This window comes from Anguilla anguilla, chromosome 17 (genome assembly GCF_013347855.1).
Source record: "Anguilla anguilla isolate fAngAng1 chromosome 17, fAngAng1.pri, whole genome shotgun sequence".
Taxonomy (NCBI): Eukaryota; Metazoa; Chordata; class Actinopteri; order Anguilliformes; family Anguillidae; genus Anguilla; species Anguilla anguilla.
The window spans coordinates 4,717,974-4,737,714 of record NC_049217.1 but is presented as its reverse complement, the minus strand read 5'-3'; the positions used below and the strand labels follow the sequence as shown (position 1 = coordinate 4,737,714).

At 42.8% G+C, this 19,741-nt stretch overlaps 1 long non-coding RNA gene and 1 gene segment (V, D, J or C); one reads left to right on the top strand and one right to left on the bottom strand.

Moving 5' to 3' along the window:
• Nucleotides 1-19,741, top strand: part of LOC118216209 — a 145,739-nt gene that overhangs the window by 40,647 nt on the left and 85,351 nt on the right. The window contains 1 exon segment of the C gene segment in view: nt 393-680. Coding sequence covers nt 393-680 — 288 coding nt within the window.
• Nucleotides 12,569-15,252, bottom strand: LOC118216219. The gene is made up of 2 exons (XR_004762973.1): nt 15,069-15,252; nt 12,569-13,794 (listed from the first exon to the last, which is right to left on the bottom strand). It is a non-coding gene; the product is annotated as an uncharacterized LOC118216219 (long non-coding RNA).

The window sequence follows — 19,741 nt, the reverse complement described above, 5'->3', positions numbered from 1 at the left end:
AGCGAGGGTAGGGAGAGAGAGAGAGAGAAAGAGTGAGAGAAACAGGTTGGGGAGACAGAGGGAGGGAGAGAGAGACTTTGACTTTTAAGTTCTCTTTATTAATGATAAAAAACAGAAAAGATACCCCCAAATCCCCACTATTTACAAAAACAGAAGGGAAAAGGTAAAAATAAAAAGTTAAAATAAAAAAGACAAAACAGAAAACAAAAATAAAAAACAATTATCAGTAAAACATTACAAATCCTGTGTTCCATCCCACCTCAACACATTAAATCAAAACTTTCACCTTTGTCAAGTTTACAAATGCATGCTCCGACAAAAATCATCCACTGCCTGTGTAAATTAGATTGAACAATAAAATTTGTTCCCCTCTCTCTCTCTCTCTCTCTCAGTTGCTCCTGAGGTCTCTCTGCTGCAGAAGGACTCCTCCTCTCCTGGTGTTACCTGTCATGTGACCGGATTTTACCCCCGTGACATCATGGTAACCTGGCAGAGAAACAGAAAGGACCTGGATGTAGAGCCGGGGGAGACGGTGCGCAATGGGGACAGAACTTTCCAGACCACATCTAACCTGACTGTGAAGCCTGAGGACTGGAAGAGCCAGAATTACACCTGTACTGTACAGCACAAGAGCCTGAAACAGGACATCGTTCTGCCTGTCAAAGAGGAGAACATCAAGAGGAAGACAGATATCAAGAGTGAGTGAGCGAGTGTCCATCCCACGATTCAGGAATAGATGTAGAAATAATTTGTGCAGAAAATGTTTTTAGAAAGAGCCCCCCCCCCCCTACACACACACACATGCCCACACACCCCACCTCTAGGGACCCCTGGACCTGCTGTATACTTCCTTACCCCCACCCCTGCTGACGCCACAAACAGGACAAACACACAGAGAGGTTTAGCCCGAACACACTGTACTTCTCTCTTTAGGACCTCTGACTCTCACTACACTATATACTGTGAGCGCTATAATCACTGTATAATCACTGCACTCACCGTTGATTAACACAAATAGTCTGGGATGGTTTAGACACAAGTTAATTATAGAAGATGTGAAATATGTAATGTATTAATCAAGAATTGCGTGTTTGTTGTATGTGTTTATGTGTGTGTGCATGTGTGTGTATGCGTGTACATGCATGTGTGTGCGCGCACGTGTGTTTGTGTGTGTGCATGTGTGTGTATGTGTGTATGCGTGTACATGCATGTGTGTGTGTGTGTGTGTGTGTATGCGTGTACATGCATGTACATGTGTGTGTGTGTGTGTTTAATGTGATTCCCCCTGACTGCAGCGCACAGTCCTGAAGGCAGCAGCCCCCCCATGAATGTCATCATCGGCTGTGTGGTGGGCGCTCTCATCCTCCTCCTCATCCTCGCTGTCATCGGTTTCGTCATGTGGAGGAGGAGAAGATCAGGTGAGAGTCACTGCCACACAGAGATACTGACACACTGAGACTGAGTTACAGACACAGACCCACTGACACACCTTAACTCTGAGAGACACCAGCGCAGTCACATAATATAGCTGGCACACTAATACATTTCACAGAGTTTAATAGTTTCACAGTTACAGTGAGACCTGCTGTGTTTATGATTCTAACTCTGTGTCTCTGTTCCAGACTATGGGAGGACCAGCAGTGAGTATATTTACTCATATTCTTTACTCAGTGCTTATGAATGTCATTATAATCAAGTGTAAATGCTCAAGGTTCAGCCTATAATTACTCCTGTTTACACATCTTGATGCGTGTTGCAGTGTTGTCCCTTGTGTGTGTGTGTGTGTGTTTTGGCTGAATGTCTGTATCTCAATCAGGTCTGGAATTCTGGGATAGTTTTTAATTGGCTGAAATGAATGTTACTGAGGTAACATTCATTATGACTTGTACCTTAATTAAACTCTGGACATGTATAGAATAACTGAGTGACTCATAGTGAGTTGGTTGGTTGTAGAATGAGATTAAATGTGTAAAATGTGCGAGTGTGTGATATGAGCCTGAGTGTGTGATATGAGCTTAAGTGTGTGAGCCTGAGTGTGTGATATGAGTCTGAGTGTGTGATATGAGCCTGAGTGTGATATGAGCTGAGTATGTACTATGAGTCTGAGTGTGTGATATGAGCTGAGTGTGTGAGTCTGAGTGTGTGATATGAGCTGAGTGTGTGATATGAGCCGAGTGTGTGATATGAGCCAGAGTGTGTGATATGAGCTGAGTGTGTGATATGAGCCGAGTGTGTGATATGAGCTGAGTGTGTGATATGAGTCTGAGTGTGTGATATGAGCTGAGTGTGTGATATGAGCTGAGTGTGTGATATGAGCTGAGTGTGTGATATGAGCCGAGTGTGTGATATGAGTCTGAGTGTGTGATATGAGTCACACTGTGCTCTGCTGAACTGGGGTTCTGACTGAGCTTCTCATTGCAGCCTCTGACCCAGAATCCCCGAACTCAAACAACATGCAGCTGCAGCGACTGATTCAGCAAACTCCTGACCAACGTGCAGCCACTGACACTGATTCGGCGAATTCCAACCGACCTGCAGCCACTGGCACTGATTTGGCGAACTCCAACCGACCTGCAGCCACTGACACTGGTCCTGTGAACTCCACCCAACCTGCAGCCACTGACACTGATTCAGTGAACTCCAACCGACCTGCAGCCACTGACACTGATTCAGGGAACTCCACCCAACCTGCAGCCACTGGCACTGATTCGGCGAACTCCAACCGACCTGCAGCCACTGACACTGGTCCTGTGAACTCCACCAAACCTGCAGCCACTGACACTGATTCAGTGAACTCCAACCGACCTGCAGCCACTGACACTGATTCAGGGAACTCCACCCAACCTGCAGCCACTGACACTGATTCAGGGAACTCCAACAAATCTGCAGCCACTGGCACTGATTCAGGGAACTCCACCCAACCTGCAGCCACTGACACTGATTCAGGGAACTCCAACAAATCTGCAGCCACTGGCACTGATCCGGCGAATTCCAACCGACCTGCAGTCACTGACACTGGTCCTGTGAACTCCACCCAACCTGCAGCCACTGGCACTGATTCGGCGAACTCCAACCGACCTGCAGCCACTGACACTGGTCCTGTGAACTCCACCCAACCTGCAGCCACTGACACTGATTCAGTGAACTCCAACCGACCTGCAGCCACTGACACTGATTCAGGGAACTCCACCCAACCTGCAGCCACTGACACTGATTCAGGGAACTCCAACAAATCTGCAGCCACTGACACTAACCAACCTGCAGCCACTGACACTGGTTCAGTGAACTCCAATCGACCTGCAGCCACTGACACTAACCAACCTGCAGCCACTGACACTGGTTCTGTGAACTCCAACCAACCTGCAGCCACTGACACTGATTTAGTGAACTCTAACCAAACTGCAGCCACTGACACTGATTCAGTGAACTCCAACCAACCTGCAGTCTCTACCTCACAGGCCTTTCCTGCAGCTATTGGAGTTCCGGCTCCACAAGGAGTCCTAGCTACAAAGAAGCAAATCAATGTGCCTTCTGAACACAAAACTGGATCTTAGAAAAGAAAAACTTGATAGCTTTAAAAAAAAAGGCAGTCATGACTCAACCATGGCAAAATGTCTGGCCACGTGTTCCTGGCATTAGTGTTCCTAAGCGATTAGCGGTGGTCGAAGAAATGGGAACGCATGACGGACATATCCTGAGGCAAGCGGCCTGTGACCAGGATCAAGCTGCGTGTCTTGGAACTGAAGAATAGGGGAACGGCTTCCCCTTTTCCACGACAACTCCTAAATATTTCACAATGGAAACCAGGAAGCATTCCAACAATGGAACCAATATCAAGGACTCAAGTAAGGCTATAACTCTGGCCATATAGCATGATTAGCGACGGACTGGATGTAACAACATTTATGATTGGATGTACATGATGGTGCTAACAGTTGTTGTTTTAATGATTAACATAAACGTTTCATGTGGTACCATTTTCATGTGGTTGGCTCTTAAGCCATGCTGCGTTAGTTTTAATATATATCACACACACAACAGATCTTGCATGTGATCTATTTTAATTACTAACTGGTCATAACATGGCTTGTTGATCTCAAGAAACACACACCAATATTATAGTCTTATGGTTATCCTTTATCCGTTTGGTACACTTCATGTGCCATTGTTTAGCCACTATTTTATCTTGTTTCAAAAACCCCTCAAAAACATACGTAACGTACGCAACCCCACACGCAGGAGAACATACACACGCAAGCACCCACACACACGTGCACTCTGTTATGACCGCTCGTTAAAGTCATAACAAAAAAGGGGAGGCCGCACGGTAAAGAACTTGGTTAAACAATAATTTTTATTTTAAATAATCAAAAAAATGCAAAAAGAGAAACTAAACAGGCCCGGCAGCTGCCATCCAGGCAGGAGTGGAGAGAACCTGAACCAGCCGTGAAGCCATGCTTTATGGCCTCCTCTCCAGGTGAAGCCAGTCTGCTAATGAGAGGGGAGGAGAGTTAGGCAAGGGCAAGCACAATTCAAAATGGGAGGGGCAAGGCTAGGAGAGAGAGAGCAAGAAAGCCACTCCCAAACCAGCAAGGAGAGAGAGACACACACCCACATAGGCCAGGCTATGGCCCAGAGGCCATCACAACTCACATAGTTTGTTGTACCCTGTAGTAGTGAATTGTGCTTTGTGCCTTTCGGTACTTTGTGTTCACTCTACTACATTTACAAGGTTGGTATTGATATTACACTTGTGTTGAATTGAGTCAGCCACTTGTAGTCAAAAGAACTTTGTAGATGAATATCTTCACCTCTTAGCTGAATCATTTATATTAAATTGGTATTAGCTGAATGTATTATGATTTGTTTAAGATTAATTATTAATGTGTAATTTTCATAATAATAATTAATTGTGTATATATAATCTATGAGCCTGATTATTAGGCTACATGCTGGTGCCACCACCTGGAGTGATTGAAGGCTAATATTAACCAATTTAAAATCATTAATAGTAAGAATGTCAAGCTCACGATTGGTTAGAAGGGTCACCATCAGCTCACAAGGCACATACTGAGTGTACTAACTAGCGAATGTATAGCGAAAGAGACGTTCGACTGGAAAAAGAAACAAAAAAAAGGTTGAACCAGGCCAATTATTTGCACTCACACAAATGCTCCCAATTATATTTCGAGGTCGAACAGATTAAATTTCGGGAGCATATGCGACCAAAATGGTCGCAATTTCGAGCCCTGTTTGGGCCTTGACAAAAATGTTAAACTATTCGAATTAAAATATGAGAGAATGTATCTAAGTGTGTCTGTCTGGTGTTTATTTGTTTTAGAGAGTCACCATATGTTTCAGATGCAGACGTAATTTTACTTAGTGTTACAATAAATAATTTTTATTGTAACACTACCCTGTAGTAGTGAATTGTGCTTTGTGCCTTTCGGTACTTTGTGTTCACTCTACTACATTTACAAGGTTGGTATTGATATTACTCGTGTTGAATTGAGTCAGCCACTTGTAGTCAAAAGAACTTTGCAGATGAATATCTTCACCACTTAGCTGAATCATTTATATTAAATTGGCATTAGCTGAATGTATTATATTATGATTTGTTAATGTGTGAATTATTGATGTGTAATTTTCATAATAATAATTCATTGTGTATATTTAATTTATGAGCCTGATTATTACAGGCTGGCGGCACCTGTGAGGATATAGATGTTTATCTTCTACATTTTGGTGCCCCACTAAGAGAAGGGTATTTTTACTTCTATTTTGAGCTCGTGTGAGCTGTTGGGTATTGGGACATTGTCCCTGGTATTGTATTTTTGTTTGTTCTTTCTGAGCTACGTCTCAGGATTTTCTTTTCGCGGAGTATTTTGTCACTCAGTTGTCCTTTTATTTTTGAGACCAGTCTCAGGGTTTGGTATCAGAGCTTTGTCTCTGTATCACTGTTTCCTTTCTTTTCGCCCTGGTTTGTAAAGGGTTGTTTTTGGTTTCTCGAGCCAGTTTTGCGGCTGGACAGGTTTGTCCTTCGGGACTTGGCGGCTAACGCTTCCTGTAGCGTTAGCTTCTCGTACCCCGTTATTAGTCGCCCCCCATGTTTACAGACCATGATTTGCACTTTTGGTATGACCCTTTGGATAAAAGCGTCTGCTAAATAAATGTTATGTAATGTATGTAGGGGTGGAGCTCATTCAGTTTGTATACAGTTACAAATACAAATAGTGGCATTTGCCCTCCACCCCATTGCATATGTATGAAGACGTTTATGAAGAATAAAATAAAAATGAAATTTGGCAGTGTCTTGTGTCTTCCTTGCTTCTTTAGGAAGAATGATGAGGTCCATCAGTCCAGCAGGTTTGTGCAATTCAATGTAATGATCACAAGTGGTTCCTCCATACACAGATATTGTAATTACTGAAGATTAATCAACAAGATTAAACACAAGCTCACTCTTATGCTCTGAAGAACTTCCCAGTGGGCATGAAATTGTATTTGGGGTTGTTTGCTAGTACTGTATTTAGTTAGCAAAACACTGGAATCAGCAGTCCTTTCACATTCATAATCACGTGTATAACCATCAAAAAGGCATGAACTTAATGACTATCACCAAAGCAAACAATGAGCATTTTTCAAAGTACAGCACTGAAATCAAAACAAATGAAAACCCCAGCTCTGTTACCAGCCTGTGTTATATATGTACATTCATATGAGATTACACACTTTTTAAAATTAAGAAATGCCTTTTGTTTTAATAAAGGATTACAACAGTTTTTCCATCCAGTGAACTTGGAATTCACACTTGGGGGAAATGCCACTGAAATGCTCAATCTTTGCCCAAATGTATGTGCTGCTCTCATAAATTGTCACCAGGGTTAGGGTTAGGGTAAACCGAGTTTCCCCCACTTCAGAGTAAGATGGTGGCATTTTCACACTCACTGAAACAACCTTCCATGTGTGGGAAAAAAAATTAATGCTCTAAGGGCATCTTGCAATCAGGTTTTGCTTTTATATGATGTATTTTAGCTGTTATAGCCTGTTACATCCCTCTACCCCAAATATGGGTGCTGTTTGCCAGTATGGTCGGTCTGTCTGTTTTAGGGAACTTCGCTCACCTGTGGGAGACCTATCCACGGAGCTCTGAGGTGACGTTTTCCCTAAATAAGGACCTCATCCGAAGGAGCCAGCTCTCGATCTCCGATTTCTCATTCTGCTTTACCCGTGCTGGGGAGCACACAGGTCTTGTAGCTGGGCTGTGCTCCTAGTTTTGTGTTGTAAGCTTATTCCTGTCTGTAAATAAATATTAGTTCTCATACAAACCGGGTGTCAGCTTCTCTATGTTTACGGTGGTTGTTTGCAGCCGTTTGGAGTGTTTTTTACATCTCAATTAAATCAATGGGATATTCTTACACTGTCACCTATGAGCTTTGACCTATGACCTCTGACCTTCCTTATAATTACAGTGCCGATAATTCCAATAAAATCTCTTGGACAGAAAGGCATAGAATAGAATAGAATAGAATAGAGAGATAAAGAGGAAAGGAAAGGAGATGATGAGAGGAAAGAAGAGATGGAGGGAGGATGGTGGAAAGAGGAACCTGGAATAAGCTGTCCAATGACTCAGCAATGATGGCTGGTTTTCCTTAACCCCAAAGAGGGAGGAGATACAGTGAGCTGTCAATCACGGGCATTGAACCAATGAAAAGCTGCCTCAGGGTAGCTCCACCTTTCATGGGGCCTCATTTTCTTGTCACTGCACTCCCTCTTCTGCTCAGTTGTCCCCTTTCTCCCCCCCCCCCCCGCCCCCACCCCCCCCCCCCCCCCCCCCCACACTCTAAATATGTGCATTTGGTCAGTCTTTGAACTGTCAAGCTCATGAAGCTGATAGCATCCACCGGTGTTCAAGAACAAATTGATAGAGGTGAATCCAACATGATGGACTACCTCTTTTATGTCATACATACTTCAAGAAGTAACAACTTCTTACAACTACATCTGGGATTTAAGTGTCCAGTTATAACTAAAAGTCTGAATGTGGTCAATCGTTATCTGCTTTTCGACTACAAGGAGGCGTACATTCAATAATACTCGGAGACTTTGGTAAGATTAAAATGAGTTTAATCAAAAATATCCTCATTAGACAGGAAGACTTAAATTATCATAAACGCATTAATCATTGAAAGTTACCAGTTGCATTACATGAGAAATATGGAGGAATATTTCAGACAAAATTAAATAAATAAATTAGGGCTAAGTTAACGCGATAATAACGCAAATTCGATTTAACGCCACTCATTTTTTTAACGCACGTTAACGCACATTCTGCTATGATGAACGTTTGTAGGGTGGCTCTGAAGTGCAAAACACAAAAACAAAAAGAAAACGCAAAAACAAAAACTTTCGGCCCCGAGGTGCAGATGCAACATACAAAAACAAAAAGGAGTGGTCCTGAGGTGCAGATGCAACATACAAAAACAAAAACGTGCAGCCCTGAAGTGCAAAACGCAAATACAAAAAGAAAATGAAAAATCAAAAAGGAGCAGCCCTGAGGTGTATGTTTGTGTTTTGCACCTCAGGGCTGCTCCTTTTTGTATTTGCATTTTCTTTTTGTATTTGCGTTTTGCACTTCAGGGCTGTCCCCGAATGTGAACATGGAGGTGGAGCCCCTGGGTTTAGCACTGTTCTGCTCCTCTCAGGCACTAAGTTCATTGTTTTACATTCCACAGTAAAACCTTCAGCATTAACTGAACTCTTTTAAAAATAAATTTAGCATCCAACGTGGGGCTGAACATGTCTAATTCCCGCCCAAATCTGGAATGTTCCACTTATCTGCAAGCGCAGTCGTGTTTACGTGGGAACCTCACTGGAGAGTGTTGAGTCTGCATTTCTCCTCCAAAACACTTGGTGTCACCACCTGTTTTTTTTTTTTACACCACAGACTACAGCTAAGCTTGCACTGAGCGAGGTCGGAGGAGACCTTTCATACGCGGGCAGCCAATCGACCAGTGGGGGTCGCTGAAGAGCAATGAAACGAATTTCCTGGGCGATACAATCGGCCATTACACATCGCCCTATGGAGCTATCAGCCATAGACAGTACTGGCCCAGTCCAGATTCAATCCCAGACCATGAGGCTTATCCATGCACCACAGTGTGGGGCTTTAACAGAATGAACCACCCAGCAGCCCCTTAATAAACTCTTAATAACTCTTTCAAACGATAAACCTTGGGTTGACAAGGGATACTGAATGCAGGTTCAACCTACGTTTGGCCAATTCACACCACACTATGGTCATGGGTAAGTACTAGGTCCTTGCTGTTCACACAAGACCTGGGTTTGCAAATGCATCTCTGTAGTAGTTTGGTTTTTTTCCTGCTAATACAGCTATGTAGCCAGTTAGCTAATGGAGATAATATAGTTTGCCATTATGCTGGCTAAACTCACTATGCTAACTCCTGAACCAATAGCCCAGTGATATGCTACAAATTCTTTGTGAAAACTATGTCACAAATAATTTTAAGTAACATATTTATTTGTTGCTTAATATGCACTATTACATATTTGCCTTTTACAACTAAGCAATCCTCTTCTTGCATAAATATAGCTGTGAGTCTAGCTAGCAAAAATTAAGATCATTCCTGAGGAGTTTTGTTCTAATATACATGGCCAAAAGTATGTGGACGCCTGACATCCAACATCTCATCCAGGATTATGGGCATTAATATTGATTTGGTTCACACTTTTCTGCTATAACAACCTCGACTCTTCTGGAAAGGCTTTCCACTATATTTTGGAACATGGCTGTGGGGATTCGCTTCCATTCAGCCACAAGAGCATTAGTGAGGACGGGCACTGATTGGGCGATTAGGCCTGGATCACAGCTGGCTTTCCAATTGATCCCAAAGGTGTTGGATGGGGTTGAGGTCAGGGTTCTGTGCGGGCCCGTCAAGTTCTTCCGCACCGTTCTCAAAGAAAAAAAAAAAACATTTCTACATGGACCGCCCTCCATGCCCTGAGGGCATTGTCTAGCTGAAATAGAAAAGGGCCTTCCCCAAACTGTTGGGGAAGCACAGAATCGTCTACAATGTGATTGCATGTGGAACCATTAAGATTTGCCTTCACTGGAGCTAAGGGGCCTAGCCCAAACCATGAACAACAGCCCCAGACCAAGGGGTATCCAGATACGTCTGGTCATATAGTGTACCTTCACATGAATATGGTTTTCATAATTTGTATAAAAGCTTCAGAACATTGTTTTCTACACAAGGGCAACTGAAACACATAGAGCACCGAGGAAATTTGGGCCAGTAAATCACATGACAAGACTGAGCGTTGGTCAGCTATCCGTGCTGAACAGAGTAACCTGTATGACCCCTTTCATACCGAAGTTGAGCCATGCCCAACCCACGTAAATCCCAGGGTGTGAGCAGGGTTCCTGGACCCGGGTTGGATAATGTGGGTTGACCCTTTCACCGCAAAAACAGCAAAAAAGATTTTTACCTGAGTCTTCGCTTCAGTGTGGAAGGGGTATAACAGACTTTATGTGAGCCCAGCAGGAGCCACATGAACTCTATTTAACACTCAACATCTTACTATAAATTTGCTGTCGTATTGATTGCAGCAGAGATTTTATCTGACTCAACATAGTAAGTGCTAATTGAAGAAGTTCATCTAACTGTGAATGTAGAAAGTGGTGATGGGAGAGAGGTTTATTTTACTGTCAAGACAGAAAGAGCTGATTGGAGGAGAGATTTACCTTTCTGTGAAGATAGAAAGTACTGATTGGAAGAGAGGTTTATCTTACGGTGAACACAGGAAGTCTTGATTGGAGGAGAGGTTGTCCTATAATTCTCACTAACGACAGCTAGCAGTCAGCAGATTCCTGATACACAGTTAGTAGAAACTAATGTAGTGGTAACCCATGGAACCCGGGTGGAATTAAACCTACCCTATCTGACAACAGGGTGGGCCAATTACATCCTGCCAACGCTGATTCCAGGCCGTAGTCAGCCAATGACACAACCAGGGCTCAAACCTGCAGTGACTCACAAGGCCCAGCCTGTATTGGGTATAAGCTGAGTGGCTGGGGATCTGTGTGAGGTGCAGGTGCTGCATCACCTGACAGAGCAGAGTGCTGTGAATGTACGGCTTTAATATCCCTGAGAAGGGGGCTGCAGCTGGACTGGCCAGATCCGGCCACTTTGCTCCGTAAAGTGATGGGCACACGTCTCCATAGCAACCCACTGAGAGGCCTGGACAGCAGCCGAACAGAGAGATGACCACTGGGGGGCAAAGGAGGGTGTCACCACACGCACACACACACTCACAAACAAACACACACATACACACCACACACACACACACACTTGTTAATTTAAAGTCTCATCCAAATGTCCATATCTCATCCACAGAGCTGTTTACATTACATTACATTACAGGCATTTAGCAGACGCTCTTATCCAGAGCGACTTACACAACTTTTACATAGCATTTTAGGTTGTATCCATTTATACAGCTGAATATATACTGAAGCAATTCAGGTTAAGTACCTTGCTCAAGGGTACAACGGCAGTGTCCTACCCAGGAATCGAACCTACAAACCCAGTTCCTTACCCACTGTGCTACACAGCCGCCCCATGCCTGTTTAATAGCCCATACCTTCGCCTAAGCCTTGTCATTAGATTATCTTCTTCCCCTTAAGAAAACCTGAAATCTATCGGGGTTGTGATGTGCCTATAATATCACACTGTTAGAACTAGCCCTCTACTTGATGCACTAAGCAAATCCGCTACTAATTTACAATATGAAATTTTGTCATTTGCAAATGCTTTTGCCGCAATGACTCACAACAGTGCCCATCATATGGAGAACAACACAGCACTAACGGCACAGATAGGCCACGTTATGCTAAAAGTGCGGCAGGGGAAGCGAATGCCTCACCTGTGACACAAAGGGGGAACAGACCCTGCACTGCGCCACAGCCAACAATCGCTCTGCTAATCAGTCTACAATACAGCTTAAATGAAATGTTCACCTCAAAAGAAGTGAATTAGGCGACACTCTGTGATATTCTATCCCGCTTTAGCCTTATCATTTCTCACATGGATCTCGCATCGCCCCTCCTTTAGTCTCCTTCTATGGAGAGTAATTAAAATGTTGTTAACATGTGAATGCGATTTGGGCGGACTTCCTGCTGAGCGAAATCCACATAGTAATGAGTAAAGTTTAGCGAAGCATACATGATCTAATTAATCAAATTTGGAACATTTAAAACAATTTATATTATTTGCCAATGGGCGCATTGGAAAGTCGCGATTCTAAGGTTTCTGTCAATGTTTTTGTTGCGTCTGTATGATAACAGCACGTGAAGTTAATCATCCAAATAGAAACGAAAGTTAATTTCATCTTGTCGAGCTCTGCCGGCGGAGCTCTCGACCCCAGAGGGTTAATAACATGTTACAGCGATGTGTCAGTGTCTCTTGTATGGGTTCCACAACATGCTGTTCCAGATGTTATGCTGCCACCTAGAGGATTTACCAAATCAGGACAGTTCAATGTATTTAAATAAATGGCATACATCTTTATTCCAATATAAAAGTGTAAAAATACACAAAAAAACACAATAAAAAACACCAATGTCAGTATTACAAAACACTAACATGAATAAACACAAATAAGCCATCTAGGCCAATGTCAGTTGATTAAACAAACGAAACACAAAATTAAAATGTTATTTTGGTCACACTTTAAGAAGCTCTCTATACTGTCATAAAAATAAGCATAACTAACAAACATTTTTTAAATGTTCACTCTGATCTAGACTTGTAGCATTACAGTGAACAAAAACAAATGGCATAAGTTGTGATATTACATTGACCTTGTGACCTTGTGTAAAAGAACTGCGAACAATGTTCCTTTATTTTTGCGTTTTTTTTTTTTTTTGAAATGGTACTGATTGTTGTAGTGAAATGTATTATTATGTAGTAAAGTTATCATTGTGAAGTTATGAAGTCTTGTATATAGCAATTGCACTGGTAAAAATCGGCAGAACCTCAGAATGTATTTTCCTGGAGTAATTAAAAGGAATTTAACAGTGAATTCATAGTGAATTTGCCTCCATTACTGTCAGGTGTCTTTGGTGCCAAACTGACTTTCATCTTTCATAGCTGGACATATCCATAACTTACCTGCTAAGTACAATCATAAATTACCATAACTGTCAAAATCCATTAAAGTAAAAAATATCTTCCTGCACACAGTATAATTTTTATTATGTGATTGTCCCAATAATATCTGACGTTAAAGAACTATTAGAGCATAAAGCTGTCTCTGGTGCAGAAAGGTCATGATTCTTATACAGCCCTGAGAAAAATGTACAAGGAAGGCCAGCATGATGAGCCTAACAAAGATTAAACTGAAATGTACAAAGATTAAACTGAAATGTACAGTCTTTCTCAAGTGACCGTTTGCTTAACACATAAATAACTCGTATAATAATATTATTTGTGTATTGCACTGAGTTACTTCATTTAAAGCTGATATAAAATAGTGCATATCCTTCTTTTGAGACGATACCAAATTTTGGCCCCGTATAACGGAAAGTGAACGGATGGGATGAGATGTCCGGGACGGTTACGGTTGTTCCAAGGCTTCGGTCAGGTTCTGAATCTTCTCCACCAGGAAGAAGCAGAGAGTTCCCACAAATCCTAGCAGCACCATGAGCAGCAGCTGCCACGAGAGGAGCAGGTATCCACTGTAGAAGAAGGCCAGGGCTGCACATATGGACTGAGAGAGAAACAGGCCGTCAATGCAGCGTTAGCAAAGCGCAGGCTAACTAATCCTAATCCCACTGCAGCTTCAGCAGGGGGTAGATGCAGAGTTAACACAGGCTAACTAAACCCAGACCCACTGTAGCTTCAGCAGGGCATTAATGTAGCGTTAGCGCAGGCTAACTAAACCCAGACCCACTGCAGCTTCAGCAGGGCGTTAATGCAGCGTTAGCACAGGCTAGCTAAGACCCACTACTATTTTTTACACAATACATTTACCCGGCTGCAGCACACTGACTCAGAAACAATTACTTTACAAACCCACATACTGTACTCACACACACACACACACACGCACACGCTCACTAACGCATGCACACACGCACAAACACACACACACATATGTGCAGATACACATGCACAACTACACAGTGACAATAGAACTATGATTATCACCTTTGCTATTATTAAACTGGGGGTAGTTGGCTGTCAGTGCTGCCTGTCTCTTTGATGTTAGTGTAAATATATATATTTCACTTAAAAATGTGCTTTCTACTCACACATCATTATTAGCTGAAATTGTGTCACCTTTCAAATTCCAACCTATAGCTGCAGGATTGATTTCACTTCGCTGTCAAGAGAGCTCATAGCTGTGTCTCTTTATCCTATAATTCTGCGTAATATTATTATATCTGACTGGTTCCTTCATCCATCTTGGGTATTGTGACAGGAAGTGACAGTAACCTGAAAACAAACATCTCTTTCTCTTCACTGGTTTCACACCACTGCCATGACAACCTCAGATCACACATTCTACATATTCATAACTGCCAGAAAACATATGATGGGGGTGTCACTACGTGGTACCCTGGGTAGGTGTGTTTGTGTTTGACAGTGAGATTTGGAAACGGTTCTTTTCTTGGCTGGACTGGTGTCTTGCTTGACGTATGTTGTAGCAAAGTTTTAATTTAGTCATAATTTATTTGCCAACGGAGTCGCAATATACAAAACGTTTTTGAACTGTGACCATTTCGTTAGTAAACCCGGCCCTGAGCATGTTTCAGAGAATAAGCCCAAGGATCAGCTTTAAGGACATGGAATACACAGCAACATACAGTATAATAATAATGAGTATAATAAATGACATTCAGAAACACAAATATATTTCACAGCGTGTACTTTTGTAAAAAGTGGCAATAATGTGTATATTTGAGGGCCATATTGAGTAGTGAGGTGTCAGTCTGACTGTTCCCTGCAGCTGGCTCTGAGCCCACAGGTGAGTGCTGTTACCTGGATGAATTTGAAGATGGTGAAGGCAGGTGCACTTTCCTCTCCGTACACACAGCCCAGGATGCTGTAGAGCTGGGTGTTAAAGCAGCTGTCCCCCAGCCCCAGCAAGAAACTGCACAGCAAGGCAATGGATATGCTGGAGAACAGAAACACACACACACACACACACACACACACACACATACACATACACACACACACACACATGCACGCACACACACACACACACACATACACAACCCCAACCCGAACCCCAACACTCACACCCAAAGTGACCTGCATCTCTTAACCCTCACACTTGCTGTCACACACCTGTGTATACAGTATACCACATGTGTATACCACACTTGTGATGAAAACCTCCTGAAACTGTTTCATTGACTAATGACTTTTACTCCTGATCAGGCCTTCATTTTTCAGATCTTATTTATTTGTTCATTCAGTGCATTTTCTCAGACATCACATTGCAGATTCATTCATTCATTCATTCATTCATCAGTAGAAGTAGTAGTAGTAGTAATTTATTTTGGTCCTTATTAACAATTTTACAAAAATAATGCACATAGAAATAAATAAATAACAATAAGGCATTAAATTAAATTAAAAGGAAAAGAAAAAATATTGACCGAAAAGGTGTAGGCTGAAGCTTTAGCTTATTATACCTGCCCTTTTTACATAACATATTCTAATAGGCAACCTTTTCACTACTAGGTTTAGGCTATACAAAAACAAAACAGAACAGAAACAAAAACAAAAGTTCCAAACGTTTCATACACAAAAATGATCATAACTCCGTTTTATATTTGTTTATCACATTATTTTTAAACATTTTTTTTAATTTGCAAAGTGAACTACACATTCTTAATTACTTGTCACAACTATTCCACAAATTAACCCCTTTGACAGATATACATCTCATCTTTATATTTGTCCTTACCCTTTTTTCAACATATCTATTCCCCTAATTTCATACTGGCTCTCTCTAATTTCAAACAACCTCTGAATACAGTTAAGAAGCAAATTATATTGTGCTTTGTACATTCTCTGTGCAGTTTTAAGATCAACTAGATCATAAAATTTTAAAGCATGTAAGTTAAGTTTAATGTACCTTGGTTGGTTCGTAATAATCCTTTCGATTTACAATTCTTATAGCTCTCTTCTTTAGGGTGAAAACTGGATAAGTGCTGGTTTTGTATGTATTTCCCCATACCTCCACACAGTAGGTAATGTATGGAACTATGAGAGATCAATACAGTATATATAGTGATTTCTGATTCAAGATATCTTTAGTTTTATATAATATTGCAATGGTTTAAGACATTTTTGTTTGGCCAACAGAAAATAGAACCAGGTGCAACCTACTGTTTTTCACCCACCACCCTTCAGCATGGCACAGTGCTATCTGTACTGCTATGACCTGTATTAAGAAAGGAGGCATCAGTAAAGGAAGACAGCTGACTCTGGAAGGAGAAGATGACTTCAAGATGACTGTCAACATCTACCACAATGGAACAGTCACGGTACAAGGGCCAGAGTCCAGCCTCAGCGACTTCCAAACCAAATTCCTCCTTTTAAAAGCAGAGGCCCAGAAGCTCAAACAAGAGTCAGAGGTGAAGCCTAACAGTGAAGATGTACTCTCAGGGTCCTGCTCTGAACTGGAGAGAGACTATGTACTCTTTAAAGAGGACACCACCTGCAGCCTCAACCTGATCCACAGCCAGCCTACAAACCTCACTATGGACCAACTCCCACAGCTATTCTCTACAGTCAGACAGCTGGAAGAGTCCAACCAGGAGATCTGTAGAGAGCTGAAGAGAGTAAAGGAGGAACTGTTCAGGAGGGAGCAGCACAACCAGGCTCTGGAGTACCAGCTAGAGGAGCTGAAGAGGAATCTGCCTCCTCACACTCCCATACACACTACCACTACCACTACCACTACCAACCACACAGATTCTGATTAGGCAAATGTGATTTCAGTGCTAGTTTTGTACTTGGCAGGATTGTCTTGTTTATTTGCTGAATAGATTACCCTACAGGGTTGGAGTCCTGATCCATGTGGTCACTTCTGGCACTACGATCTCTACTTCACTCTAGTGTGTTTTTCTGCACCTCTGCACCTTGAACTGATGCACTTGTTGTACGTCGCTCTGGATAAAAGCGTCTGCTAAATGCCTGAAATGTAATGTAATGTAACACCCTCACACATCAACCATGACACCAACTCACACAACAACCACAACACCAGCACACAAACACACATCACCAAACCCTCTCCCCCAGCCCCCCAGCCTCCCCAGTCTCTCATAATACTTCTAAAAAAAAGAGGCTCCACCACCACAAAGAACAGACCGCCTCCCAGCACTGCTCTCACCAACAGCCCACAGAGAGGACAGCGGAGAAAGGACCGTGTTGTCATCCTGTGTGACTCTAACGGGAAACATCTAGACGAGAGACGGCTGTTCCCTGGGAGAAGAGTGAGGAAGCTCTGGTGTCCCACCACTCAGTCTGCCCTGCGCCTGCTAACAGAGGCATCGCTGGGAGAGCCCTCCCACATCATCTTACACACAGGGACCAATGACCTCAGCACAAGGAAAGTTAATGTGGCCAAGGCCCTGACCACTGTGGTGAAGACAGCCACACAGACCTATCCTACAGCTAAGGTCATCGTATCTACCCTCCTGCCTCGGACAGACGTACCTCAGAGGATTATCAATGAGATAAACATGGAAGTCACAAGGAACTGTGCTCAGATCCCTTATGTGCGTGTAGCACACCACCGGAGCATCCGACATGAGCATCTCTATGACCATGTCCACATACACAGAGAGGGCATGAGACTTTTTGCTAAAGTGCTCAAAGACACAGCACTGGACAGAAAAGCACAAGGGAAGACAGATCTTCATCAGGGACCTGCAGTCCATGGCCAACTACCAGGAGACATGAAGCTGAGACAACAGACACGTCTCTCTTCCCACCAGCCCAGGCAGCCTGACACTGGAGAACAGATGGACAGGCTCCAGCCTAAGAGACAGACAGAAAGCTTTGTTGCTGTAGTGTCAAAGGGAGGTACCAAAGCTGCTACTGAACTTAGTCAGATAAAACACATGACAAAAAATGAATAAACCCCTAAACGGGTAACTGAGGAAGAAGGAGTATATAAAGAAAATAAAGGAACAGGGAAAAGAAAAGAAGAATAAACGACTTCGACCCGAAGCAGAGAAAAAGAAAATGTCTTTTCAAAAACAAACAGAAGACGTTCTGAGGCCAACTAAAACCAGGGGGGAAACTGACACACACAGGCACAATGCATTTGAGTCACTCCTGATTAACTCCTAATTAACTAACTCAGGATATTTACACTGAGCATCTGCTAAATGATTAAAGGCAAACTGATACATTTCAGTCAGTCAAGTCAGTGTGTCAAAATTAATCTGATAAAAACATTAAGGCCATGTAAATGTACTATACCTTGTTTCACTGGCAGCTACCTGGTCCATGAGGCAAGTTTGTCAGGCAAGTGTGCTACTGGTGTGTAACCGTGTGGTAAGTTTACTACTGGTGTGTAACCCTGTGGTAAGTTTACTACTGGTGTGTAACTGTGTTTTAACTTTGCTAGTGGTGTGTAATTGTGTGGTAACTTTGCTACTGGTGTGTAACCATTTGGCAAGCTTGCTACTGGTATGTGCCATCTCTTCCAAATAACACACATGGAACACAGAAAAGCACCTTCTTGGACAAGCCAGCTAACTGTTAGTCATTTACCCAGAGTGCCTGTTGATTGGATGGGAGATGTATATGCCCCTGCATAGGCTCACCCCCCCCCCCCCCCCCCCCCCCCCCCCCCGGCCCCATGACTCATCAGCTGGGAGAGAAGGGCATGCTCTGCTTTTGGCAGAATGCGTAAAGCAGCTCATTACCATAGACTACCTTAAAGGGAAGGGCACACCAGCATAACCTCAGAGGGTTCACCGCAACATGCCAACCACTGATAAACCTCAGGAACAAAATGGCCAGGTTAGAGTATGATAAAAGAACTGCTTGTGATCCAAAGCACCCGCTCAGCTGTGAAACAAGAGGGAGGTAGCGTTATGGCTTGGGCGTGTATAGCGGTCACTGAAACAGCTCACTTGCCTTCACTGACTGCTGATGGCAGCAACAGGATGAATTCTGATGTGGACAGAAATATCTTATCAGCTCAGATTGGACAGTGCTTCACCTTGCAGCAGGGCGACGACCCCAAACATACTGCTACAGCAGCAAATGAGTTGTGGAAAAAATGTGGATGGTGTCCTTGACTGGCCAAGTCAATTTCCTGCCCTGAATCCAGCTGAGCATGCGTTTCACTTGCTGAAGGCAAGACTGAAGGCAAAACGAACCAGAAACAAACAGGAACTGATGATGACTGCAGTACAGGCCTGGCAGAGCATCACCAAGGAATATGTTCAGCGTCTGGTAATGTCTACGGGTCACAGACGTCAGGCAGTCATCGAATATAAAGGATTTGTAACCAAGTACTGAATATGAGAGCTTTATTTCTGATTATGTTAATTTGTCAAATTTATTTAATTTGTTACATTTGCTCCCCTAAAGCGGGGGAGACTATGTATAAAAAGGGCTGTAATTCTTACACGGATCACCCATATGGACATAAATACCCTCAGATCAGACAGTCT